At 35.5% G+C, this 27,889-nt stretch overlaps 1 protein-coding gene across 2 annotated transcripts in view; it reads left to right on the forward strand.

Annotated features, from left to right (window-relative positions):
* Positions 1-27,215, forward strand: part of proza (protein Z, vitamin K-dependent plasma glycoprotein a) — a 29,160-nt gene extending 1,945 nt beyond the window's left edge. For both annotated transcript variants that reach the window (XM_051887200.1, XM_051887201.1), the window contains exons 3-10: positions 6,550-6,719; positions 7,468-7,492; positions 8,694-8,807; positions 9,782-9,910; positions 10,183-10,298; positions 20,517-20,631; positions 20,721-21,046; positions 26,373-27,215. In XM_051887200.1, the coding sequence (XP_051743160.1) occupies positions 6,550-6,719; positions 7,468-7,492; positions 8,694-8,807; positions 9,782-9,910; positions 10,183-10,298; positions 20,517-20,631; positions 20,721-21,046; positions 26,373-26,579 (1,202 nt within the window). In that variant the 3' untranslated portion in view covers positions 26,580-27,215. The remainder of the gene's footprint in view (positions 1-6,549; positions 6,720-7,467; positions 7,493-8,693; positions 8,808-9,781; positions 9,911-10,182; positions 10,299-20,516; positions 20,632-20,720; positions 21,047-26,372) is intronic.
* The last annotated feature ends 674 nt before the right edge of the window (positions 27,216-27,889 follow it).

Raw genomic sequence — 27,889 nt, forward strand, 5'->3', positions numbered from 1 at the left:
GGCGCTGACATCTTGAGTCTTGAGTCTGTGCAGTAGTGAGCACGAAGTGGAGTCATGATATCAATGTCCCACCCATACTCAGAACAACTTATTATGTCGGTGTGAAATAAACAGTTATGGAAATGTAGAAGTTAAAGTTAAAGCTCCAATCACGTCACGAAGATCCAGAAAAAAGTCTGTTGGCGCCTCAGTGACTACTTCACTCAGAGTAGCTGTCAGTGTAAATAGATGTTTCGCTCTGTTTAATAATTGTCAGCTGCAAATATGGCTTGACCCCAAAAAAAAATCTAACAAAAGGTTTCTCAATGGTTTACAGTAGTATCAGATATACTTAAAAACATACTAAAAGTTTACCAAAGTTTGACTCCAAGAAAGGCCCCATTTTCAAAATGGCGGCCGTCAGGTCCTTAAAATGACCATTACTCCTTTGTATTCCTCCTAGACCAGGAATACTGGTGCCTGATACATGTTTTGGCCATGTAATATTCTAAATAGCATATTTGCATGATAGATAAGTGATTACAAGTACAATTATATATTAAAGCAATTGGTTACAAGCATATTTATGTGAAAAATAAGTACAATTTCCCTTAAGTAATTGCATATTTCTCCTTTCTCATATCGTTTTGCCTAGTGTTGGTGGTTTCTGTGGTTCATAACCATTCTTTTGATTCCAATAAAGAATAAATTCATTAGAACTGTGTGGTACTGTAAAATTAGTCAAAACAGGGTCGCCACGTGAAGGCTCAGTACCGCTAACCCCTTTTATTTTTTTGTGTTTTATTTTTTAATATATTTTTTTATATTTTTTGTAATGCGTTTTTTTTTTTTTTTTGGCCTTTTGTTTTTTTATATTGTTTTTTATATTATTTATATCCTCTGGGTCTTTCTGGAACTGTATCGGTATGTTATATCCGTTACGAAAACTACTACTGCATAAGTGGTGGTAAACACAGTCTGCAGCATGTAGATCACGGCCATAATACTCGATCCTGCCTTTTACAGTGAAAGCCCATTGATCTGCATGATTGTCACAACACTCAAGAATGGACTCTGCGAGCGTATCAGTCTTAACACTACTTGAGTCTTTACTTCCATGTGTTATCGTAGTCCCACAGAAAAGACAATCGGTTTGGCTGTTGAAAGGACCAGTTGCTACTCTGGCACTTCTTTTTGGTGGCTCAGCTTTATTCTCTTGTTGGATTTTAATGTCTTTTTTATTTATGTACTTCTGTCGACATTTTGAGTGTACTATTTCACCAGCGGAAATGTTTAGTCTACGTCATCGCCTCTTTGTACACTTGCATTGTTGATTCCATCAGCTCCCTTTTGATGAACCTCAACCATATCAGAGCCATCTCTTAAGTTTTTAGAGCAAATGGGGCAAGTTTCTTGGTTTACAACAACATGACTCATGGTCAAAATTGCATTTGGAGTGTACTTTTTCCTCAAGCTAATTCAACAATGTCATCCTCTCTTAACACACTCACATTGTTGGCCTTTTTCATGTGTTAGAAATCTGGGTGGGGGGGGGGGTTGGTTTAAGTAGTCAAGGATGAATTTTGTTTGAGCAAAATGGTATACACTGTGCTGCCAACAACATTTCAATGAGGCAAGCAATATCAAATGTCAGTATTCTCTTCCACCATCTTCTGAATTTCTGAAAATTGTGAATTTAGTTTTGTTGGGTTTTGTATAATGCCACCTTTATACTCAAAAACATCTATAGAGGATGCATTACATATGTATTACCTTATTCAAATTGAAATGAGTGACCATTTTAGAGGGTTCACACACAGGCCTCTGTTCGGGCTAATTCAGAGTTGTTTACAACTCCAATTTAAGTTACTTTTGGGTGCAATAACTTTTACATTGAATGTCAAGTCTGTGTTTTAGCAAAAAAAAGGGTATGTGTCCAAAACACGTACTGAGTAGGAGTTACATGACATAGGCTAAATCGTTTACATCTCTGGTTCACCCCAAACAAAGATAAAACCTTACAGTAATCTCACAAAATCATGTATTCCATAAGTATGTAATCATGTCAGTGCAATTAAGACAAGTCCAATGGATTCATAGACCCAGAAAACATGGGGTTAGACACCAAGATTACTTGGCTAAATAATGAAGGTGTTAGGATATTTTAAGGGCTTCCTGCCCATCTTGGACACCATCTTGAAAATTACACCTTTCTAGTGGTCAAACTTTGGTAAACTTTTAGTATGTTGTTAAGGACACCTAATACTACAAAAAACAGCTGAGAAACCTTTTGTTAGAATTATTTTAGGGTTAGATGTTTTTTTTTTTTTTTTTCATATATGCAGCCGCCTATAAAGCAAGCATGCGGTGTCAGTGATCAGCACTCTTTTCGTGTTCGGATATCCTCTCGAATGTTTCACAGAAGCCGTTAATGAATGCATGGTTTTGCGATGACAAAAGTTTGCATGCATAAACTAAACCATTTGACGGGGCGTAAAGTAGCCACTGCCTAGGCACAGTTTCATTGTTCTGGAGACTTTTCTCCGATTCCACAATCTCGTACAGATGCTGGATATTTGGCAGCTTGGTTTTTGTATAGCCTCTTCCCTAACTAGCTCTGTGATGGACCCCATAACCCAGGTGAAAAAAAGTGCACTAAAATACACTTTATTTCAGTACACTTAGTACACTTCCATAATGTACTTAAAGTGCTCTACTTTCATGCACTAATTTTGTACTTAATGTACTAAAAATTCTTCTTTAGTACTTCTTAAGATAATCTTAAGAACATTTAACTGTACTCAACTGTGCTATTTTGAGACACCATGAATACGAACTAAAATGTGCTTTTAACATATTATCTCTGTATCTGTAAAAATGTATTTAGTTACCACTTGTCGTACATTTGAACCCATCTTTCATACACTTTTAAATATACTCAACAGAAAATACATTTATGAATTATTTAAAATATAAGAATAATATATGTTAAATATATACAAAATGTATTTATAATGTATTGCCCACATATTTTATAAAAATAAATCATTCATTTCAAATGTATTATAACTATGTTAATATTCCCTTTATATGATATACTTAACTACATGTTAATGGTGTCTTTAAAGGATTAGTTCACTTTCAAATGATAATTAGCCCAAGCTTTACTCACCCTCAAGCCATCCTAGGTGTATATGACTTTCTTCTTTCTGATGAACATAATCGAAGAAATATTAAAGGGGTAGTTCACCCAAAAATGAAAATTTGATGTTTATCTGATTACCCCTAGGGCATCCAAGATGTAGGTGACTTTGTTTCTTCAGTAGAACACAAATGATGATTTTTAACTCCAACCGTTGCCGTCTGTCAGTCATATAATGCATGTCAATGGGAACTCCATCTATGAGAGTAAAAAAAACATGCACAGACAAATCCAAATTAAACCCTGCGGCTTGTGACGACACATTGATGTGGGTTTAACAGGGTTTAATTTGGATTTGTCTGTGCATGTTTTATTTTTCATGAAAATCTGTTAAAATAGCACTTAGTGACAGTTTATATAAAAATCCACTAAAATTGTATGTAAAGCGTTCATAGAACACTTTCAAGCAATGTACTTGTAAAACACTTCTGTATATTTTGTTTACTTTATCTGAATACACTTAAAATCAATTTACGTGTTAGTGTAAATTAGTGCATTTATATTAAGTGTACTTAAGTACCACATTTAGGAAAATGTACTTATAACTAATACATTAGTAATATATTTTTTAATAAAATCAATTTAATTTAAATTTAGGATTACTATATAAGTACTATATAAGTCTACTAAGATTGAGCTAATTTTTAAAGCATTCAAAGCACACTTATAAGAAATACACTAATAAAACTCCTCTGTATATTTCTGTGGTAGTATACTTTATTTTAATGCACTAAAAATCAATTTAAGTATTAGTGGTATTTAGTATACTTTTTTAAGTGCACTGAAGTACTACAGAAGTAGAAATTACTTTTAATAGGTGTATTTATAGTGTATAACTTTTACAATTTTATTTATTACAAAAATAAGAATGTACTACAAATGTACTTGCTTGTATTTAAGTATTTTTTTAGTGCTTTCATGTATGCTTTTTTTCACCTGGGAAGGCCGGATCAGCAGGAACAATGTACGATGCTTCGTTTCATCACCTTTTTCAAAGCCTTTCAAGCCTACTCCATTTTAAAATATAGGTTTTGGGAACTGACTCTCAAAAGGACTGAAAAAAATAATTCCAAATAATAAGACTGCAAATAATTCTGTAATATAATAAGGCAAATAATTCTAATCTGTCTGTGTGATTGAATGAGCTGTACATTTTCCAATGTGTTCTATTTTTATCTGTTGGAAAAATAAAGTAAGACTTGGTAATTTAATGTGACATTGGTATCACAAGAATTCGTGGCAAGAGTTTTCTTCATTCTGCTGTTCATTTTCTCCTGATTGTTTTTTTTTTCTTTCTTTCTTGTTTTCATCTGTAACAATATGAAAAAGACACAGAAACTGATTTTTGTGGTCTGCTTTCCAGATTTAATGAACAACATCCCATCACTGAAATGCACTAAGAATCTTGTTTTCCTCCAAATCCTCATTCACGTCTCTTTCCCTGTTTGTTTCCACACAAGTGCTTTAAAATGTAATTTTATCTCCCTTTTCACTTCTAAACTCTATCAGCATTGTCTACTGGAATGCCAGGAAATACAATATTTGCTGTCAAAATGACTGAAAGCACTTTGAAATATCTATCAATGTTCCAGTTTAATGTAGGAAAATTTTTGGTCAAAGCAACAAGCACATACATTACACAAAAATTACTGTAATATAAGTCTGTGCATTAACACATCCGTAATATGCTATGGAAAGACTAAAAGTAAAATGTTAATACTTTTATGCTTTTAAGAGACCTTTTGATGGTTGAGGGGTAGCCAGTTTTTGAAATGCTTATTGCATTCATTCATTCATTCATAGAGCTAAAAAATGCATTGGCAGTCACTGGCTGTTTACAGGAAAAAGGTGGGTAGGCTACTGATACTTTCACGGTATTATACAATAGAAATTGAATGTAAATTACAGTAAAATGACAGTTGTGTAGTGTGATTTCACAGTTAATGATATAACATTGTTTTTCACATTGCATAACTGTGTCATGTTATCAGCTGTAGTTTTTACTGTCATTACTGTATTTTATTGTGTATATCAACCATAATAATAATGCAACCAGTAGCCAGTAAACTTACATTACAATAAACACAATGCAATTATTACAGAATAAATGCTTTAAAATGAGAATAAACAATACTGTTTTACACAATTTAAAAGACAAGACTAAAATTTTCTCATTTGTATATTGTTGCATGCTTGAACAAGCAATAAATCATTAAAACAAGTAATTGCTTCACATCAAAAGCTTTAATAAGGTTTGATCACTTACATTTAATAGCTGAACTTCAATAAAGTGTAGTGATTTAATGTATAAAAGGTGTAAATAAAATAATATAAACAATGAACATTATGACATTTAAAAAATACTCTTGGCAATTTGATCCCTTTTGTTTCCAGAGCTTGTAAATGTTTATGACAATGTAAAAGTTTTATGTAATGTTTTATCGGGTACCCATGGATTCTCAGCCATGTGCAGGCGTTTGGTGGACATAACCAGAAAACATGGTTGAATATTTCATTTAAAATATATAGTAGTCAACCGATATTGATTTTTTTTTTTTTTTTTTTTTTTTGATGGCTGATATTTTTCACAAAATAATAATTAAAAATCTGAACAAAAGGAAGTAAACACTAACCAACAGTGCACTCAGTAATCTGATATGTCTGTGTGCACACTGTGAAAATAAAAGTCCTGCTTCAGACACATCGGCCGATATATTGGCCCTGATGATATATATTGGTTGACCACTAGGGATGGGCATTTTTGCCAATTTCTTATTTCGATCATTGATATGTCTTAAAAAACAAGTGCTCGGGGGCCGGGGCCTGTCCTTCATGGAGATATCGAAAATACTTTAAGATTGTTACAAAAATGAATGTTGACAAAAATATGACATGAAAGCATGAACATATGACTAGAAAAAAATAACACTGCTAGATGATGCTTCTATGTTATTGATTACAACTTCTGCACAAAAGGACGTGAATGCGCATGTGAACTTGACCGTGCTAGTTTGAAAGGGCAACTCCCATTGTGGATGCAATCTTCCCATAACAACAACGCTGATACACGGGCAACTAAAGCACAAAGAATTCCCAACATTCTATTACAATCCTGTTCTCGTATTGCTGTGTATATATCAGATTGGCGCTGCAAGCACGTAACTTTATTTTTCATGATCAAAGTGATTACAGTCATCACTCGTCGCTGTCACGTTCGAGTACTCGAGTACATCCCTATTGACCACTATAAATATCACTTTTATCTGTTTTTCAGGTTCAACGTCTACCATTCATAATATATAAAATCATTTTCATAATTGTTTGCAAATGTCATTTTCACAATTTTCCTGTGTCCCTACATATTTCAGCACCTCTGTTCTTGGAAAAATGGGATGCACTTAATGTAATTTCCCGTCAGAAGAGAAGCAACGCCGGTGATGAAGAGACGAAACTCCCTGCCAACCTTGAGAGGGAGTGTTTAGAGGAAGTTTGTGATTATGAGGAAGCAAGAGAAGTCTTCCAGGATAATTATCGGACAGTGAGTCTGAGCCTTCCAATGAACTCACCCATCTACAGTAGGGTTGTGCGATATGTATCATCATCTATGATAATAGTGTAATTATTGTTTTGACAATGTGCTGGCTGACATCACTCACTTTAAAAAAAAAACAAACTAAACAGAAACACACCTTGAGAGAGAGCACAGACTCCTGGTGAGATGTACAGTAGCATGTCTTAATAATGACCCTGAAATTCAAGATCTAGGCCTACAGGGACATTCCTCACCCGTCCATGATCAAATTATATTGTCAACCAATATCACAAAAGTATCAGAATGATTGTGATATAAAAAAATAAGTTGTCATTTTGAGTTACATTTTAGACCCAATATTGTCAATATTTTGTTTTTGCTTTATTTTGTCAAACAAAAATTGTCAACCACAGCAGAGCTGTTTTGTTTTTAATTGAATCAGTGTTTTAAACAGATCAGTGATTGATTCAGTGACCGAATAAATCTGTACATTTATGAGCACCGCACAAAATAAGCAGAATATGAAAAGCTTTAGGAATCAGCTGTTCATGACAGGCCTAAACCAAGGTGCCAGAACAAAAACACACAACTATTGTTTAATTATAGTTACCTGCTAGTTCCCAGAAAATATTGGGATATAAAAATTTTTTTGTGAGAATCGCACACCCCTACTCTACACTTAATATTACTAATATTCACAATTGCACTTGTAATTATATACAGACTTACATGGATTGTGTTTGTTTCTTTAAAGGATATCTTCTGGTCTGTCTACATTGGTAAGTTGTAAATGCTGCAAAAAGAAACTTAAAGATGAATGATGGTCATGTGAGGAAGTTTGGTGCCTGTTGTCTTTCCAAATGCAAGAAAATCGATATCCATTATGGCAGAGACGTCTTCAGCCTTGCTCATGGAAGCACTGTCCTGAAAAGTTTATTTCCAACCTTCTTCAGCTCACCTGCCTGTGATTTCCAAGCAATCCTGAAGAGCTTGATTATCTGGTTCAGGTGTGTTTGATTAGGTTGGAGCTGAACTCAGCAGGACAGCGGCCCTCCAGGAGTAGGATTGAAGACATAGGCTGCGTCCCACTCCAGTTTTAGACACGCACTCGTGAACTTCCCTAAGCACTTCACCTCGGGGGAATTCCTGCCACCATTTTGAAGTGCGTTCCACTTCGTGAAGTGGATGAGGGAAGTTTATATGGATTTTGACCGAGGGAGCAAGTCTACTTCATATGTACACTTCAGGTAGCTCCATAACCCACAGTGCAACACGATTGTGACGTCACCGCATATCGCGTTTAATTTACCCCAGCACAAATAACTCTATGATATATTAATTATTTTTTTAAATATTTAAAACACACATATATACATATAGAATGCTGCATTAAACAATTTTGTAAGGGGAAAAAATAAATAATAAATCAGCTCCGTGATCAAGGGCTTAAGACGTTCCAATTCAGCCCACTGCAAAGGTTTCGCCAGTAGTGGACACTCTTGCAATGTAAGCAATGACGTACATCCGAGTCAACGAGATTGAGGGAAGTTAGCAAGGGAAGGGCATTTAAAAAATGAACTGGAACGCAGCCCTAGTCTAATCAAACCAATTAAGGCAAGTGGAATCAGTTGTTCCACTTATTGCCACTTACTATAGGGTTAGGATTATGATTAGGGTTTGTTGCATGTAATTATGCATAATTTACTGTTATTACTATAGCAAGTACATGTAAAGTATAACCGAGGGATGTCAGTTTTCCTGGGACAGCAGTTGATTATATAGTTTTAGTGGTCATCACAAAAAAGTATTGGGCATGAGCATGCTGTGATTGACATAATAAATTCATTATAAATCATTCCAAAAAAAAAAAACTTTTAATAATGCTTAAGATATGTTGTAGTCTGGGTTTGATACAATAACCGATATATAATGTTTTCTGTGTATCGTATGTGTTATCCCTGATGATGTTTTACATACTAGATGGTGACCAGTGTGCTGATCATCCGTGCAAAAATGGAGCCATGTGTTCAGATAGTGTGGGCGGTTATGACTGCATTTGCAAATCAGGCTTTACAGGAATCCACTGCGAGACGGGTATGTAACTCAACCCATGTTGATTTGGAAAAACTTCATTCATGTTCATGATTTCTTTCTAAAAATATCAAATAAACAAACAAAAAAAGAAAAAAAACAATGCATCTCATTCACAGCACTGCACATTTTCAGGAGATGCTTTTGAGCACATTGAGCTCTTTTTAAAAGTACACGTATGCCAGAACCTGCACAAAACTGCCTTTAGAAACCCTAATCAGCAGAAGATTGTGCGTACATGCATCCCCACCCCGTCTCCTCCCCAAAATAACCATATATGATGCTTACAATGCCTAGTTTACTATGCATATCCCCATCTTTGTATGATTTCCATATGCATACTTCCATCCATGTGATGCTTGCTGCTGTTTACAGGTACAAGACACTAGGAAAATATGAAAAATTGTGTATGCATATTCCAGTACTTATTTTGTTTGTACGTAATGTTTATTCAACCAGGTTTTGAAGTATTTGAAATCTATGGTAGCTTGTTTCCGCCACTGAATAAAAAATAAAAAAGTTTTTTTTTATTTGTGACTTTATCTCACAATTCTGATTTTTGTTCTCAGAACTGCATGATATATACTCAGTTATAAAATCAGAATTTTGAGATAAAATGTCACAAATATCTTTTGTATCTTTGTTCTGTTGTGTTTATTTGTGCTATTGCTTGTAGTTTGATTATTTGTTCTTATTTTATTACAGGCTGTTTACTTGTCTTTAATAATTTTTGAAAATTATATTTTATATTATATTTATGAAGAATTTTAGCCAATGGTGACTTGAAACATGATATTAAGATCTGAAAATGCATTTCATGACCCCTTTAACAAAATTCTGTTAAATTTACCATTTGATTAGAGTTTTTACTACTTCTGTTTATTTTCTGAATTGTCTTTATTATATGATGCTACATGATGTTTTTCTCGTACTGTTATGATTTGATTCTCACTTAACTTGATTGTTGTCACATCTAGATCAAACAGTATGTGTAATAGATAAGAGCAAAGGTTGCAGTCAGTTCTGTAAGCCGGGCTATCAGTCGTACGAGTGCTCGTGTGCTTACGGCTGGAAACTGAAGCAGAGAGAGAAGTGCGAGCCAGCTGGTGAGTTCCCTGTCTCATAGTTTCTACCTTGCAAACAAGGCAAAAGCAGACTACAAAATGTATTCTATGTTACACCTGGTAATGGCATATATATAGGGAGACATTGTGTTTTTATTCCTTTTCATCTGGCAACTAGGAAGTAATTCCATTCCATATTGTCTCACCAAAGCTAGCTTCATATGTGCTATGCAAGTGCATTAGGGGAGTGCTAATACCCCTGATTACAAGCAATACCAAATCATTTCTAAGTAAATGTTTACTTTTTTCTTTAGTGACATTTCCATGTGGAAAAATGAGTAGCTTGAGCCAGTGGGACAGACGTCAATCAGCTAACATACAGTCAGACTATGAAGGACTCACCTGTGGCCCAGAAGAGTGTCCCTGGCAGGTGAACAGACTACTCTTGATCCTTCAGACATCATGTTTGTTCTTTACGTACACACTGCAGCTTCTGTGTTCAGTTTCGCTATGCCCACAGATTTCAGTTATATACAAGAGCAACATTTCTGCGAAACACTGTTGATATTTGAAATTGACACCCAAACAAACAGACCCGTCCCTTTATTGCTCTGCCACCAAAATAATGAATGCCACCAAAATAAACGCAATGTAACACAGTCGTCAGCACACCTGCTCCAGACAAACATTGACACTCTGTCCCGTTACTATAGCGAATATTACAACAGCAGAAACAAAGCAACCTCTGCGTCCATTTTCAGGCCTTCCAGCGCTAAAGCTTCTCCAAAATTAACACAGGTCCTAAAGCTCTTGCCTGATCGTAACCTTTCTTCTTCCAATTATATTTCTCTGACATTTCTTCTTTGGTAATATCTCAGCATCTTTCTTTCTACAGTTTTTCTACAAATGTACCACTTGCTCATCATCATGATGCAGATACGCCCACCACTGCTGATTGGCATCATGAGTGTTTTAAAGCTCTGTGGATCGGTCTGATGCACTTTGTTTTTTTCTCCTATTCACACAGCCAGGACTGTGTACAAACACAATACTTTTCTTTCAGCACACACAGAACAGACATCTAGCAAATATTCACAAAATTGTTTGTTTGGGTGTTGATTTCAGTTTTCAACAGTGTTTCTAAGAAATCATGAGGCTAAATTCAGCCACTTATTCATTAGTTACTTATTGATGCTGACCTACCCTTTAAATAACACAACACTACTTGAATTAAGCGCTGAGCCTGTTAGAATTGAATGAGCCGACTCAGAATTTCTCTGCCATCTATATGGGTGCTTTAAATCCAACAAAGCGATTTAAAGGATTAGTTCGCTTTCAAATGAAAATTAGTCCAAGCTTTATTCACCCTCAAGCCATCCTAGGTGTATATGACTCTCTTTTTTCTGATGAAAACAATCGGAGAAATATTAACAAATATCCTGACACATCCGAGCTTTATAATGGCAGTGAACAGGGGTCACGAGTATGAGCTGAAGAAAGCAGTGGTGTATAAAGTACTTGAAAAACATACTTGAGTAAAAGTATAGATATCTTACCAGAAAATGACTTTGGTAGAAGTTAAAGTCACTGTTTAGAATGTTACTTGAGTAAAAGTTTTAAAGTATGTGATATTTTTTGTACTTAAGTACGAAAAGTATCTCTTTGATATTAAACGTACTTAAGTATTGAAAGTAAAAGTACAAGTAAATGTAAAATACAAAAGGAGCAAAAAAATATTATTAAAAATTGTTCTATACAGTTTGAGCAGAAAGATTGTGTTCAGTTTTAACGCTTACATTTTGTTTCTTTGAATAAAAAACATGGCTAAAAGTTTATTGTAATTTTTAAATATAAAAAAATACTAATATATTAATTATACATTGATTGTTCATGTTAGTTCATAGTGCATTATAACTAATGTAAGAGACAACTTTAAAATGTTAAAATGTAAATGTTGAAAATAACAATGAACGATACTTTTATTAACCTTATTTAATGTTACAGATGGACTGTTATTGTAAAGTGTTACCATTTCATATAAATCCAAACAGTCATGCTTAAAAATGACCATCTTTACACACAAAGGCATAGCATGGGTCTATTATATGTATACTTTCACACATTATTTGCCTCTATTTTAGAAAACTTGATGATTATCTAATCAAAATATGTTTTACATAAAAAAAAAAAAGAACTGAAATCGAATACATTTCTGATTTATGTTTCTGTCGCTGCATGATGAGGATACAGTTTAAATATGCAACTTCGCTGGATAATGAATGCATAACAGCGAACAAATGGATATAAACTACTGCAAATGAATGGTAACAATCGTGACATTAAACAGTTGGTGTTTTTGTCACATAGTTTTAACCGCTTGAGGTAGGGCTGCACGATTAATCGTATTTTAATCGCGATAACGATATCTGCTTCTCTCGATTGATCACAAATAATCGTCACGATATTGGCCCGTTCCTTATTTTTTCTGAAAACGTGTTTTTTTCTTTGGGATATGCTTGTGGTTGCCAGATGCAAAGAGCTTAAATCCCATAAATAGGGCTTTTCCCTTAAAAAGATATACTGTCTTCCCGGTGTTTTACTTGATCTGTGCAATCTGGCAACTCTGTACACACGCTCTCTCTAAATGCGGAAGAAGCACTGATGATCTGAAAACAAACATGTGCGCTGGAGTTTAGCGATCTCCACAGTGAAATTCTGCTTCAATGAAAGTGTTATACAGCCAGTCTTTGTTTCTTCACAAGCCACTCGTACTATTTGTCTGCCATGATCAAACCTTCAGCGATGAATTTCAACAAATGCAACACGGATCTCCACCTTACTGTTTGCAGAATGCACTTTTGCAACCTATGTGCCAATTCAATTGGAAAAATGAACATAGTTTGGTATTATTGGAAATAATATTAGGTGTTTCGATCTTTTGAAGTTCTTAAAGGTTTTACCAGTTGTAAAAATGTTAATCAGGTGAAAATGATATAGACACTGGGACATTCTAAAACGCTTAATGTGAAAAAGCTTAACATGGCTTAATTGACTAAGACAGTGTTATTAACAAACCAAACTTGGTGAACATCATACTAATAAAGCATACTATGTACAGAAAAGCAGATGAGCCCAGAATATGAACGCAACATGTTTAATTAAGCATTTTCCTCCCATAAAGAAAACGCTTAACGTGCTTAATGTACTAAGACACATTAAAATACCAAACTTATTAAACACTATACTAATAAAGCATACTATACAGAAAAATTGGTTTGTGCAGATTTGATCTTTGATATCACTTAGTAGACAACATTAAGTGACGTTAAGCTTTTTCTTTAACGGTTTTCTAAGGGAGGAAAACACTTAACGTGTAATTAAACACATTGCGTTCATATTCTGGGCTCATCTGCTTTGCTGTGCAGTATGGTTTATTATGATGTTTACGGAGTTTGGTCTTTTAATATCACTGTCTTAGCACATTTAAGCGTTTTTCACGTTAAGCATTTTAGAATGTACCTAGCCAAGGACATTATACAAACCCGATTCCAAAAAAGTTGGGACACTGTACAAAATGTGAATAAAAAAGGAATGATGTGGAAGTTTCAAATTTCAATATTTTATTCAGAATACAACATAGATGACATATCAAATGTTTAAACTGAGAAAATGTATGATTTTAAGGGAAAAATAAGTTGATTTTAAATTTCATGGCATCAACACATATCAAAAAAGTTGGGACAAGGCCATGTTTACCACTGTGTGGCATCCCCTCTTCTTTTTATAACAGTCTGCAAACGTCTGAGGACTGAGGAGACAAGTTGCTCAAGTTTAGGAATAGGAATGTTGTCCCATTCTTGTCTAATACAGGCTTCTAGTTGCTCAACTGTCTTAGGTCTTCTTTGTCGCATCTTCCTCTTTATGATGCGCCAAATGTTTTCTATGGGTGAAAGATCTGGACTGCAGGCTGGCCATTTCAGTACCCGGATCCTTCTTCTATGCAGCCATGACGTTGTAATTGATGCAGTATGTGGTCTGGCATTGTCATGTTGGAAAATGCAAGGTCTTCCCTGAAAGAGACGACGGCTGGATGGGAGCATATGTTGTTCTAGAACTTGGATATACCTTTCAGCATTGATGGTGCCTTTCCAGATGTGTAAGCTGCCCATGCCACACGCACTCATGCAACCCCATACCATCAGAGATGCAGGCTTCTGAACTGAGCGCTGATAACAACTTGGGTTGTCCTTGTCCTCTTTAGTCCGGATGACATGGCATCCCAGTTTTCCAAAAAGAACTTCAAATTTTGATTTGTCTGACCACAGAACAGTTTTCCACTTTGCCATAGTCCATTTTAAATGAGCCTTGGCCCAGAGAAAACGCTTGCGCTTCTGGATCATGTTTAGATATGGCTTCTTTTTTGACCTATAGAGTTTTAGCCGGCAACGACAAATGGCACGGTGGATTGTGTTCACCGACAATGTTTTCTGGAAGTATTCCTGAGCCCATGTTGTTATTTCCATTACAGTAGCATTCCTGTATGTGATGCAGTGCCGTCTAAGGGCCCGAAGATCACGGGCATCCAGTATGGTTTTCCGGCCTTGGCCCTCACGCACAGAGATTGTTACAGATTCTCTGAATCTTTGGATGATATTATGCACTGTAGATGATGATAACTTCAAACTCTTTGCAATTTTTCTCTGAGAAACTCCTTTCTGATATTGCTCCACTATTTTTCGCCGCAGCATTGGGGGAATTGGTGATCCTCTGCCCATCTTGACTTCTGAGAGACACTGCCACTCTGAGAGGCTCTTTTTATACCCAATCATGTTGCCAATTGACCTAATAAGTTGAAAATTGGTCCTCCAGCTGTTCCTTATATGTACATTTAACTTTTCTGGCCTCTTATTGCTACCTGTCCCAACTTTTTTGGAATGTGTAGCTCTCATGAAATCCAAAATGAGCCCATATTTGGCATGACATTTCAAAATGTCTCACTTTCAACATTTGATATGTTATCTATATTCTATTGTGAATAAAATATAAGTTTATGAGATTTGTAAATTATTGCATTCCTTTTTTATTCACAATTTGTACAGTGTCCCAACTGTTTTGGAATCGGGTTTGTGTATATATATATATATATATATATATATATATATATCAAAGAGCATCGTTCTTGTTGCTTCAAAAATCTAATGTGAATACAGATTACCATGTGTTTTGTATTGATTTACCATCTAACAAAGTTATCATAGTTGGTTAAATGAAGTCGGTGTGCCACCTACAGGCATTTCAAAACAAACTCTACGAGGCACCAGTGATAGTTTTTATTTCGCCTCTAGAGGTCGCTCTCGTACTGTATAATGACAGAGCACTCTTCACAGCCGCTCCAGCAACAAACGCAAACCGGAATGTATCGGAGTAAAAGTATGCATTTTATTTAGGAAATGTAGTGGAGTAAAAGTAAAAGTTGACAGAAATATAAAAACTCAAGTAAAATACAGATTCTCCCAAAAAATACTTTACACCACTGGAAAAAAAGTGCTTCCGTCTACATCCATCCATCATAAATGTATACTCCACATGGCTCCGGGGGGTTAATAAAGGTCTTCTGAAGCGAAATGATGCATTTGTGTGAAAAAAATCCATATTTAACAAGTTATGAAGTAAAATATGTAGCTTCCGCCAGACCGCCTTCCGTATTCTACGTACGAAGAAAGTGTAAACCTCTTGAAGTTCAAAAAGCTTACGCTACGTCCTATGCCTTCCCTATTTAATTTACGGAAAAAGTGTAACTGACGCGACGCCAATTTACACTTTCTTCGTAACTTTAATACAGAAGGCAGTCTGGTGAAAGCTAAATATTTTACTTCATAACTTGTTAAATACGGATATTTTTGTTACACAAATGCATCGTTTTGCTTCAGAAGGCCTTTATTAACCCCCCGGAGCCATGTGGAGTACACATTTATGATGGATGAATGTAGATCGAAGCACTTTCTTCAGCTTCATACTAGTGACCCCTGTTCACTGCCATTATAAAGCTCGGATGCGTCAGGATATTTATTAAAATATCTTCAATTGTGTTCATCAGAAAGAATAAAGTCATATACACCTAGGATGGCTTGAGGGTGTGTAAAGCTTGGGCTAATTTTCATTTGAAAGTGAACTAATCCTTTAAAGGGGACCTATTATGCCCCATTTTACAAGATGTAAAATAAGTCTCTGATGTCCCCAGAGTGTGTATGTGAAGTTTTAGCTCAAAATATTTTTTATAGCATGTTAAAATTGCCACTTTTTGGGGTTGAGCATAAATGCGCCGTTTCAGTGTGTGCCCTTTAAATGCAAATGAGCTGCTGCGCTCGGCCTAAGAGGGTGGAGCTTCAAGAGCTGATTCTCTGGTGTCAGGATTCAGTCAGGACGCACTATAATGTCAGAAACTGTGAATATATGCTGCATGGAGATAGAACAGGTATAGTTTAGTTCAATTACAGTTATAGCTTATATTGTTTTCTTGTTTTTATCCACTATATTACTACAAGCCTGTTGTACCGGACCCCTGATCGACTTTACCGATGAGTTTTATGACGTTTATTGTACTTCACACAAAAGATGAAGCATCCGTTTTCACTCTAGAAATCACTGTAATAGCTTAATAAAACACAGTGCAAGTGTGCATTAAAATATTATCCATAAACTCTCTCTCTCTCCCTTGCATTATCATCAACACACACAGCGAATTACACAGAAACACTCGTTACAACTAACAGTAAACAAATATATAAAGACCTTATGCCTTTTTGGGTGGTGCTTAATAAACTGGTAAACTTTATATCTGTAAATCAACTCCGATGAACTGTAATAAAGTACTCTCACCTTCATTACTGTCGTATCCAGTATCACTCTGGAGGCTGTAAGCTGGATCACAAACATTTTACTGATCTATCCTTGAGTAACAAATTTTTAGCACAACCTCTGTTTTGTATTGTCCCTTCATATTGACTTTCGTTCACAAAGTAGTCCTGTGTGAAATGATTCGCACAGACATAAACAAATTTCGGTAGAGTTTAGGGAGCATTTTTTTCGAAAACAAAATTAATCCACCTCGTCTTCAGCGGCTCAGATTTCAGGAGTAAATGGAGAGAGCTATGTGGATTAATCCATCCAGCTACAGAACACCTAAAACGCTTAGGAGACATTCTCAGCAATGGCGGACTGTACAACTGGCTGTGAACTCGCTCAGGGTGGTTCTATGTTCTGCAGTGTCTGTCAGCATTCCTGGACGGGGCCTGTGGCTAATGTGACATCACACTGCCAGGGATCTGGAATCGGCTTGTTCTGAGACACTGCTTATGATTTATGGGGATTTAAAAAAAACGAGTGGTTGGATTTTTATCATTATAGGGTGGTTGTGTACACACACTACCAACACACATTTATGTCCAAACACCATGCAAAAGTGAATTGTGCATAATAGGTCCCCTTTAAATGTGCTGCATATAAATATTTGACTGTACTAAAGCATATAAATGTCATAATGTGTTTGAAGAAATTTAGGAAACATTCTAAGTTCAAATACTTGTTAATCAAAAAAAAAAAAAAAAAAAAAACATTGCTACAGCCAGTAACTTTAAAATATGCATTCTGTGTTGGTATGGCGAACTCTCATGCCATCATCCAATCTTACTCCCTTGACATGATGACAAGTTTGTTATTTTTGTTTTGTTTTTGTGCACAAAAGTATTCTCGTCGCTTCATAAAATTAAATAATTAACTATTTTAACAATGTCTTTAGTACTTCTCTGGACCTTGAATGAGGTGCATTCAAGGTACAGAACATTTTGGTCATCACCAAAATTTGTCAGAACTATCAGATTTGTCAACTAACACTTGAAGTGCAGACACTTTTATTTTTAAATTAAAAAAAAAAATACATGAAATTAACACTATAATCAGTAGATGGCGGCAGAGAAGCACTTATTGGCTAATTAGACATTTCAACTCCCTAACAGTTTTTTTCACATGTTTTGCTTTTTAATTTATTTTTAGATCAAATCACTATTATAACATTAAAAAAATCTGTCATTTATTGTCTATTTTCATACTTTTTTATTTAAGTGTGAAGTATATATTTGTATGAAAGATCACAAAGTCTCATGAAAAAATTTTCTTCAAATTGCAAATAAAATGCAAGTAAAGAACTTCCTTCTGTTGAAGGACTATCGTTTTAATCAATGAATCTGACTCCACAATGAATCTTTTATTTACATTGTGGCCGCTGTGTTTGTTATAATGAGAGGATTTGTGCACGTGTAAAACTTATATAAACAGCATTCACCTCTGATTGGTCATTATTTTTAACAGAAATGCCTGTGATAGGCTACAATACTCAATGCTGCAAAATCACGTTGTAAATAGACACATTTGCAGCGCCGTTGAACTCATGTGACACGAATGTAACAACCATATCGCTTTAATTTACTTGCTTTTCTTTTATTAAACAATTACAAATTATGTTACACTTAGTAATATAACTCTGTTAATCCTGCAATAAAAATATTACTTTGCATTGACCTGACCAGGCAGCCAAGGTATGGCAGCCGTCATACCCTGCCATACTCACCTGACGTCCCTGAATATATGCAAAGAGTCAAGGTTTACAGTGTTGACCCTTCCTTATCATAACCTCTGTAATTCACTCTGGCATGCTGAATATCCGCTAATATCAGCCAAATCCTGACTGATGTCGATCCATTCTTGCTATATAATGCTCAGAGTTGATCACAATTTGTGAACTTCTGCTTGTCCACTCACCTTTTGAGGATTGACCACAGGTTCTCTATGGGATTAAGCTCCGGAGAGTTGCCTGGCCACGGATCCGAAATTTCAATGTAATGATCTCTGAGCCACCTTATTATCACTCTTGCCTTGTGACATGGTGCTCCATCATGCTGGAAAATGCACAGATCATCACCAAAGCAACCCCACACATGGATGATCTCAGGATGCATCACTGTTGGCATGACACAGAACTCATAGTACTGTTCACCTTTTCTTCTCCGGACAATTGATTTTCCAGATGTCCCAAACAGTTGGAAGGGGGCTTCATCAGAGAAAATAATTTCGCACCAGTCTTCTGCTGTCCAATCCTTGTACTTCCTGCAGAATTTCAGCCTTCTGTCTTTCTTCAGTCTTCTGTTTTTCTTGGAGAGAAGTGGACACCAGGCCTGAAAGATGATATGATTAGTGAAATGATGTTAGCTGGTCATTTTGTGTGAGGGCCAAAAAACAGTGAAATTTGGGTTTTTGTGAAGTTCTTTTTTTTTTTTTTTTTGAACAGTGAAAGTTCTTTCCAATTATTTAAAATGCATGTGATCACTCTTCACGATAATCTAGAAATAATGTGAATCAACACCGCAACAACTGAACCAGCAAACTTTGCGAAATCAAATTTGTCTCTGACAGAACTTTTGGCCACATAGCACCATGTTCAGGTTTGACTGTGATATGTGGCATAATTGAAAAAAAAAAAAAAAAATCAGTACAAATAACACAAAACTTTGACAAAGAGTTTTATTGTTAAAATAATGATTTTATAATGTCTACACAAACCTAAATGAAGAACTTGAAAAGATGTATACCAATGTGGCAAATGGCAAATGAGCCAGTGAGTGACATTCTTCCGCCATGTAGTGGCTGTCGTTGAAATTTAATGTTATTTTAATTTTAAAGGTGTTTGTTTTCCAGTAGATGCCAGCAATCTTCCACTAAACCATGGCACATGAATCAACATGAATCAACATGAATTAAATTGAGATATGTAGATCTTATTTAAAGCAATCTAATTGAAATGTATCTTATGATATGGTTTTTACAGAAAAGTCCTTCTTGAATCTTCACTGAAAGTTAGGTTTTGATCATAATATGTGTGAAATCATATGCAACATTTAAATTTAGATTATTCGCATGTCATAGGATGTCACAGGACAATTTCAAATGAATGTGAATATAATTTGCAGCTCAAAACTTGATTTATCTGAAGCATTTATTGTAACGCCCTTTTCCTTTTTTTTAATTTATTTATAAATGTGTTGCCTCCTAACCTAATGCTTGCAGTTTAACACATAAGTGTTTGTTTTATTATTCATACCATGACAATAAATGTCTTTATAGAAATTTTATAATATATTATAAAATAAAACAGTCTCTTCATTTTAAATGGACAGCAGTATATTTGGCAACTTGAAAAATAGGATTTATTGGGGTCTTGAAGAAATTAATTAAACATTTAATGATCTATTAGCATTTCACTGATTTTTATGTAAACTAATTATTTAAAACTATACTATACTGTCAGTACACCATAGTTACACAAATGAACCAGGTCTATGGATTTATTTCCGTTCAAAGGGATGGAAACTGATAGAAAAAGATTAGGCTTAAAGAAAATTCCTTATCCTTGGCTCCCACTAGTGGACAACATTAATATCACAGCCTTCATCTTTCAGCTGAAATGGATGGTTAATCACTATATTATTCATCCATATTCTGTATTCCATATTCTTTAGGGCGTTCACCCTCACATTTACATGCAGTTGTCACTCACAAACCTTTACATTGTGTATTTGTACTCATCTATTTCAAGGCGTTGCTGCGTCATGGATCAAGTGGCTTCTGCAGTGGGGTCATCTTCAAAGAGAATCTGGTTCTTACCACAGCCCAGTGTGTGAGGAAGTACAGCGACTTTCAGGTGGCAGTGGGTGAGTGCCATTATGCTCGGAAATTGATTGAAACATGTTAAATGTCAGTTTTCTAATTTAAAAAAAATTTAATGTCTGAAACTCTACAGGTAAAAGGGTGACCTCATTTGAAGCAGGAGAGCAGACGCTTCATGTACAGCAGGTGCACATCCACCCACTCTATACTGATGGCAAACCTGAGAATGACTTGGCTGTGGTAGAGCTGAAAGGGAAGATTATTTTCAAGAAGAATGTGGTTCCAGCTTGTCTTCCAGAGAGAGACTTTTCTGACAGTGTGCTCATGGCCGGCGACTACATGGGTGTGGTCACCGGTTGGAAGGAAGTTTCAGGTGCAACAGATTTTCAAGGGAACCTCATGTTAAACCACCTATCCTACGACAAACTGCCAATTTGTTTGCAGCGCCACTCTGGTCAGGTTTGTGGATATGTCAGTATTTTATGGATTTGCAGGTTTCCAATGGTCATTAATAAGCATTTCACAAATTGTTTCCTCATAATAACATTACATTATAATATTATGATATTCCTCATAATACCATAACATTAGTACAATTGTATATTTTCCAAGCATCATAAAATTGATTCATTGGGGATTTGAAGGTGGGTGAGGGCTTTTTCAGTTCAGTAAAATAATAAAATAATCTTGCCAACAGTGTTAAAAAAGCACGGGCAGGTACAGAATATATAAATTAGGGTGTTTCCACACTAGCACTTTTGGAGTTTGGTTCGTTTGGATGATGTGAGTGCATATTAAATCACGGTAGAGTCTCGCTATTAATGACGTTTAATTTGATAAAACTGTGTTTTTGTGCGTTCTAACAAGTCTTGGGTGTAATGCATTACTAAGTCATTAATTACAGTAATTTAATTTTCCCTTGAGGAAGTAAAGTAAGAGATTACTCTTACTTTTTCTGTAATTTAATTACTGTTACTTCTGATGTAATTGCATTAAATACTGTATAGACAATAGAAAAATTCTATTTAAAACAATAATGGATTTAACATCAAAATTTAACATCTTATGTTAAAATATATGTTTTTAATGTAACCTTGTCCCTTTAAATACTTCAGCCCAAGAATAATTTATACAATTTTATATTATTTATTTGAAAGAATTAAAAGAGTAGTTTCATGTCTATCCTTGTATTGTTCAACTGGTCGAGGTTGATATGGGATTTAGAAAGTAATTTGTAATAAGTAATGGAATACTTTTTAGAGAGAGTAATTAGTACAGTAATCTAATTACACTGTTGGAGATGTAATTAATAGCTGGTAATTAATTACTCTTTTAGAGTAACTTACCCAACATTGGTTCTCACCCACTTTCCTGCCAAGCATGACTGAGAATGAGAGAATGGATATCATTTCTGCTCACCTTCAGCACAAATGGACTCATGTGTTCTTTAGAACATTTGCAGTACATTCGCGCATACAAGTGTCGTTATGTTTGGAAACTAAATCAGAGGTTCAAATAACTAAATATAAAAGTGAGGTGAGCAACGCTGTAGCGAATTAACTCAAAGGGGGAAATATTAATAATTATTCATAACTCATTATGATTATTAATTATGATTAATTATGAATATGTAAATCAGTTAATCAGATTAACTGGATGTAGCTACATTAATATTACAATCAATTAACCTGTTTGTCCAGTGAACACTCAGTGTTGATTGTTTATTAATTCTAAGAAATGTTCATTTCCAGGTTATGGAAAAACAACATTCGTATTGTACAGTACTACTCAGAGCATGTAGTCAGGATCTAAATCACTTAAGAGGCAATTTATTAGCAGACGGAGTCAGAACCAAACATGTATTGTGCACAATCTTTATTAACTAACTCACAAACACATAACTAAACTAACAGACACATAACATTACACGAAGGTCACACACATACATTGGTAAGAATGAGCAATGATATGATAATGAGAGTTGAACTGGAAGTGGAACTGTTGATAGAGCTATAGGAAAAAGTCATAGACAATCTGGAAAAGAATCATCAGTTTCCTCAGTAATAAAACACCTTTGCTGACAAAGGTAAGTTTTACAAATCAATACTAAAATCGCTGTTTAGTGTTCAAATGTACGATACTTGCAAGATGCCTTTAGGCTGAGGAGCATCGGATCTGCCGGCTGGGTTGTAATCTTGATGGTTTGGTCCGAAGTTGTTGCCAGTATCTTCTGCGTTAGATAAAGTACTATGAAAACTTATAGATGAGCACATGGCTGGGTTGTAGGCCGAGGCCTGCAGGCCTAGGCTGAGGCCTGCAGGCCTAGGCCTACAGGCCTGCAGCAAGAAGGGGGTCTCTTCAGTCGTCCAAGAAGCAAGGAAAGAGAGGGAGTGGCATTGTTCACTGGCTTTTAACCTCTGGTCAAAGTCACACCTCTTAGTTGTTGACCGGACCAATGAAGATGTTGTATTTCCGGGCGATAACATGCCTCCTGTCAGGGCTTTTATGATCGAGCAAGATTTACTGGCTGAGTTTTGAAGAAGAACTATTAAAGATTCTTGTAATACTGATGTGTTGCACAGGTATGGACATACCGCATACACAAGCATTTAAATCTTCTCGATACGAACCCATAGACACTAAACATGGCATAATTGAAGTTACCTTAAATGTATCATAAAACATGCGAATACAATGAGTGCAATACAACAACAGCAATAATGGATACCATTTCCTAGGGATGTTCATTTATAGAACGGTCTGTCTATAAATTAATGCAGGAAAGTCTGTGTTCTGTGGGGAAAATGCAGGAAAGATGCACGTTTCTGTGTCTCTTCTCTGCTCTTTCATGTGGCAACCACATTCTTTAGCGCAATAAAACTTGTAACTGAGAACTTCTCGGAGGATGGGGGACAGGCCCCAGAGTGCTTTAAACAATTATTGGTTACCTATAACAAATAATTGTGTCTGATTTGTCTCAGTCGTTACAACGCTATGCATTTTACCACCTTCTCCTGTGTCGTCTTTACCAAGAAACGTGGTAAACAGCTGCAGCTTGATGGCACAAACGCACCGCAGTTCGGACCCAAATAACATAATGTGAACACAATCCAGTGGGGGCATTTTATTTATTATTTTGAACAACAACTCTCACAGTCAAAGTCAATATATGGATTAAGCTCTAGTAACATTACTAGATAACATTAAGCTTGATAGGACGGTCAAACGCTGTGTGTATCTCAGTTTTTAGTGATAGACAATCTAAACAAAGCATGCAAATGCAGTGCAGGAATCAGCCCAGGTAAGCAAAGGTAAGCTACCTGATATTTTATTCTTACAGCTTTAAATAAATATTACACTGGTTAGGTTCTTATACAGAAAAGAACACGGTGATTTTCACATTGGTCTGCAGAAAAACGGCAACGGGCTGAATTAAAATGTAATCGACTCTCTGACAGTAGGTGGCGCTGGAACAGCAGAAATAAAGCCTTTCCTTGGTAACCTCTGTACACGAAGTAGCTGTGCTTATTGCAGTCTAAGAAAGATTTTTTATGAAAATGAACCATGGTTTTACTACAAATAGCCTAAAACAAAAAAAACATGGTTATTGTAGTTAACCATGGTAACCACAAATTAACCATGGTTTTGCTACACTATAGTTTATGGTATTTGTAATAAAACTATTGTTACACAAATAATATCAGTCCAACAAAAATCATAGTTACCACACTTTTACTATAATAAAACCAAGGTTAATTTTCGTAAGTGTTTGAAATAGTTTGCAATGCAAGCTAGTTGCAATGTGTTATTTAGCTAACTTTTCATACATGCAAATAAAACTAGCGAAAAATACAAATATACAAAATAATCTCAGTGGGATATGTTTTATTGCTACAACTTAGTGTAACATTTAACAGTTAGAAAACTGCGTGCATGTGACGTCACAATGAGGCGGGGCAATTAGCTTCTTTCTTTTTTTTTGTTAAATATATATTTTATTAAAGGAAGAACAGTGACATATTACATACAAATAAAAAGAACAATGTTCCTTTTGATTTTACAATTTTCCCCTTACCCTCAACCCACCCCAGAACAGTTTAAAAAAACAACAAAAAAACACAACAACTAATAAACATAATAAATAAACAAATTGGAAAAGCATTGGAAAAACAGAATCTCAAAGTTCTGATATTACAAACATCGAGGAAATTGACATGGTTGTTAGCCCATTGTGTCTGATTTATTTATTTGTTCAAACATGCACAGGTGTTCATCATTTAGTTTGGGGGAAGAGTTGCACCCTTTTCAAAATATGAGATCATTGGAGTCCATACAGAATAAAAACGTTTGGTTGTTTCATCCGATGCCTAATTGTACAAGACCTGACGCCGTTTTTCCTGAGACCTGAAGCCTTTTAGTCTGAGGCATGACGCCTTTTCGTTGTATGACTGAGGTTTGAGAATGTCCTAAAATGTACTCAATACACATGACTAGCGACTGGTCTGTGTGTGCAATTTCACAAACCTGGAAGAGCTTCTTAACGTATATAAGCAGTAGACTTTTTTAGAAAGGAAAATTTACAAGATAAAAAAGTAGTAGTAGAGAGAATCAATGAATTATGAATAATGTACTGCCATTGTGAGAATAACATGTAATCAAAAAAGTAACTGTAGTCTGATGACGAGTATTTTAAAACGTAATATAAACTTAGTACTTAAAATCCAGATTACATGATGAAATCAGTTAATACCCAGCACTGCAAATAGATGAGGAGTGGACTCTGAATTGCTTTCAAGGACTCCTTGTCAATATCAATATTGTGGCCTTTGCCCTGCTGGTGGACAAACTGTCAGAGAGAGAATACTGTAGAGTAACAATTATAAATATAGCTGCGAGCAGCAATTGTCGGCGTTCAAGAGCTTTAAGGCTTTTAAGCATATACGTAAAAAGATATTATGTTTTAATTAGCAAGCCTGTAACCATCTCGATCATAGACGGAAAAGACCAATTACAGCCAATTTACCATAGGAAATTTGTTTTATAAAACTTTTTAACAGTTATCAAGTTTAAGCCAAAATTCTAGGACTAGTTTGCCAAAGTTAGTTTTTGAAATAATCTCCCATATTTAACGAATGATTCGATAGACAGAGGCGGTCCTAGAGGCAAAGTTGCTCGGAATGAGGAGTTCTACCATGTGGTATGAATGTCGTGGTCATGTGCAAAAAATCGTGTGATTCACGATCCTTTACACACTGCTCAAATTTCATTGGCCGATGGCGGACATGTTTTTTGAGATAAGTCAACGTCCTCATAAACAGTCATGGCACCTTGGACAAAGACACTGCATGCCAATTTTCAAGTCAGTCGGACTAATGGCGAAGTAGTTATAGCCATTTTCATGTTTTTTCCTGTCATATATATTTTCCTGGTCTGCCCGATCACTTTTAGGGGAGAATGCTGGAAATTGGAAATTTTAACAATTACAATTACAATAGGGTTTCAGTGCTACGCTCTTGAACCCTCTAATGAATATCTCAGAGATGGAACCTTTCAACAGGGATCAACACCAAGAATATTGTCTACAGTAAAAAGGGGTGGAATGTACGGGAAATTTGGAAAATATTTATGAACGAAGTATTTGTAATTGTAAGAGCTAACTGGTCAAAGGAAGCAAAAGTACTGTCAATGTAACAGAGGACTGGAATATAGAGTGTATGGGGTGTGAATCAAAGATATTTAAAGTAGCTATAGTGTATATAAATGACTTATTTTATTTTGTCTTAAGGTCACCAACAAGATGGCATGTACTATGCCCCGAGCTAAAGCAGACTGCATCCTTGGACCCGGCAGCCCTGTGCTCACACTGTACCGAGAGGTGTTCTTCCTCACCGGCGTAGTGAGCCAGCCTTCAGGAACTGACTGCAAGAATGGCTACATCTTACAGAAAGTGTCTCGCTTTTTGCCATGGTTAAACTCCTTCATGCAGCCATAATGAAAGAAAAAAATGAACATGCGATACACTTCTACCATGTGATTTTATTTAATATTGCCATTGTTTCCACCTACACGCATAACTTATGGTATTGTGCACAGCCAGTCAACAAATTAGAAAAAGTACAGCAGAACTGATCTGATTTGTGGTGTTGGTCCTGAACTTTTGTGTTATATTAGCAGAGTCAGAGAAAGTTGTTACATTTTGATTACAAAGACATTTTGGTTTTTTTTTTTTTAAATAACATGCACTGATAAATATTTCACAATAACACAATGAATGTGTATGAATGAATGGGTCATAACATTTTTTTTTTTTTTTTTAATAATTTTCCCTCACTTATAAAGTTAGTCAATTTTTTTTTTGTACCAAAACACTCCTTAATTAGTAATATATGACCATTGTATAACTATAGAGCATGAGAAGTTCAGATAGAATAAATGAGGAACTAATACCAAAGCTAGTTTTCTTTCTTTCTTTTTTTTAAGCTTGTCTATAGGACAGCCATTCAGAAGCATGTAAACAAGTGATGTTGAGTAACCTTGACTATGTATTTTATCATAGATACTGCTGTGATTCTTTGGATAAGTGACTATTGGCCATAAATAAAATAATAATAACAAAGAGAGAGAAAAACAGATTTCTGTCTCAATGACACCTTTAAGATGGAAAGTAACAATGGTATATCAACATGTATCATGAGTTTAGGGCTGTTTACATATATATATATATATATATATATATATATATTAAAAGAAAAACTCAAATAAGTACATTGCATAAGTATTCAAACCCTTAATTCTGTACTTCGTTAAAGCACCTTTACAGCCTCAAGTCTTTTTGGGTATGATGTGACAAGCTTTGCACATCTGCATTTGGGTATTTTCTGCCATTCTTCTCCTCAGATCCTCTCAAGCTCTGTCAGGTTACATAGGGACCATCAGTGGACAGACATTTTCAGGTTTCTCCAGAGATGTTCGATTGGGTTCAAGCCCAGATTCTGACTGTGCCACACAAGGACATAGCTGTGTGCTTAGGGTCATTGTTGGAAGGTGAACCTTCTGCCCCGTCCAAAGTTATGAAAGCTCTGGACTGTAGGTTTTCATTAAGGCTAAATCTATGGCTATGTTCAGAATGTCAGTTTTTAACAACCACATTTACTTACAGGTGCGAGTGTCGAAATGTCCTGTTCACACACCAACTTACAGTCGCGTCTCGAATACTAAAAAAGTAATTTCAAAGATGGCGATGTCCATAAAACTGAAAAGTCTTTTCTTCTTTTGACAGGACAGAGTCCATCTAGAGGTCAT

Source organism: Ctenopharyngodon idella, chromosome 3 (assembly GCF_019924925.1).
Source record: "Ctenopharyngodon idella isolate HZGC_01 chromosome 3, HZGC01, whole genome shotgun sequence".
In the NCBI taxonomy this organism is placed as follows: Eukaryota; Metazoa; Chordata; class Actinopteri; order Cypriniformes; family Xenocyprididae; genus Ctenopharyngodon; species Ctenopharyngodon idella.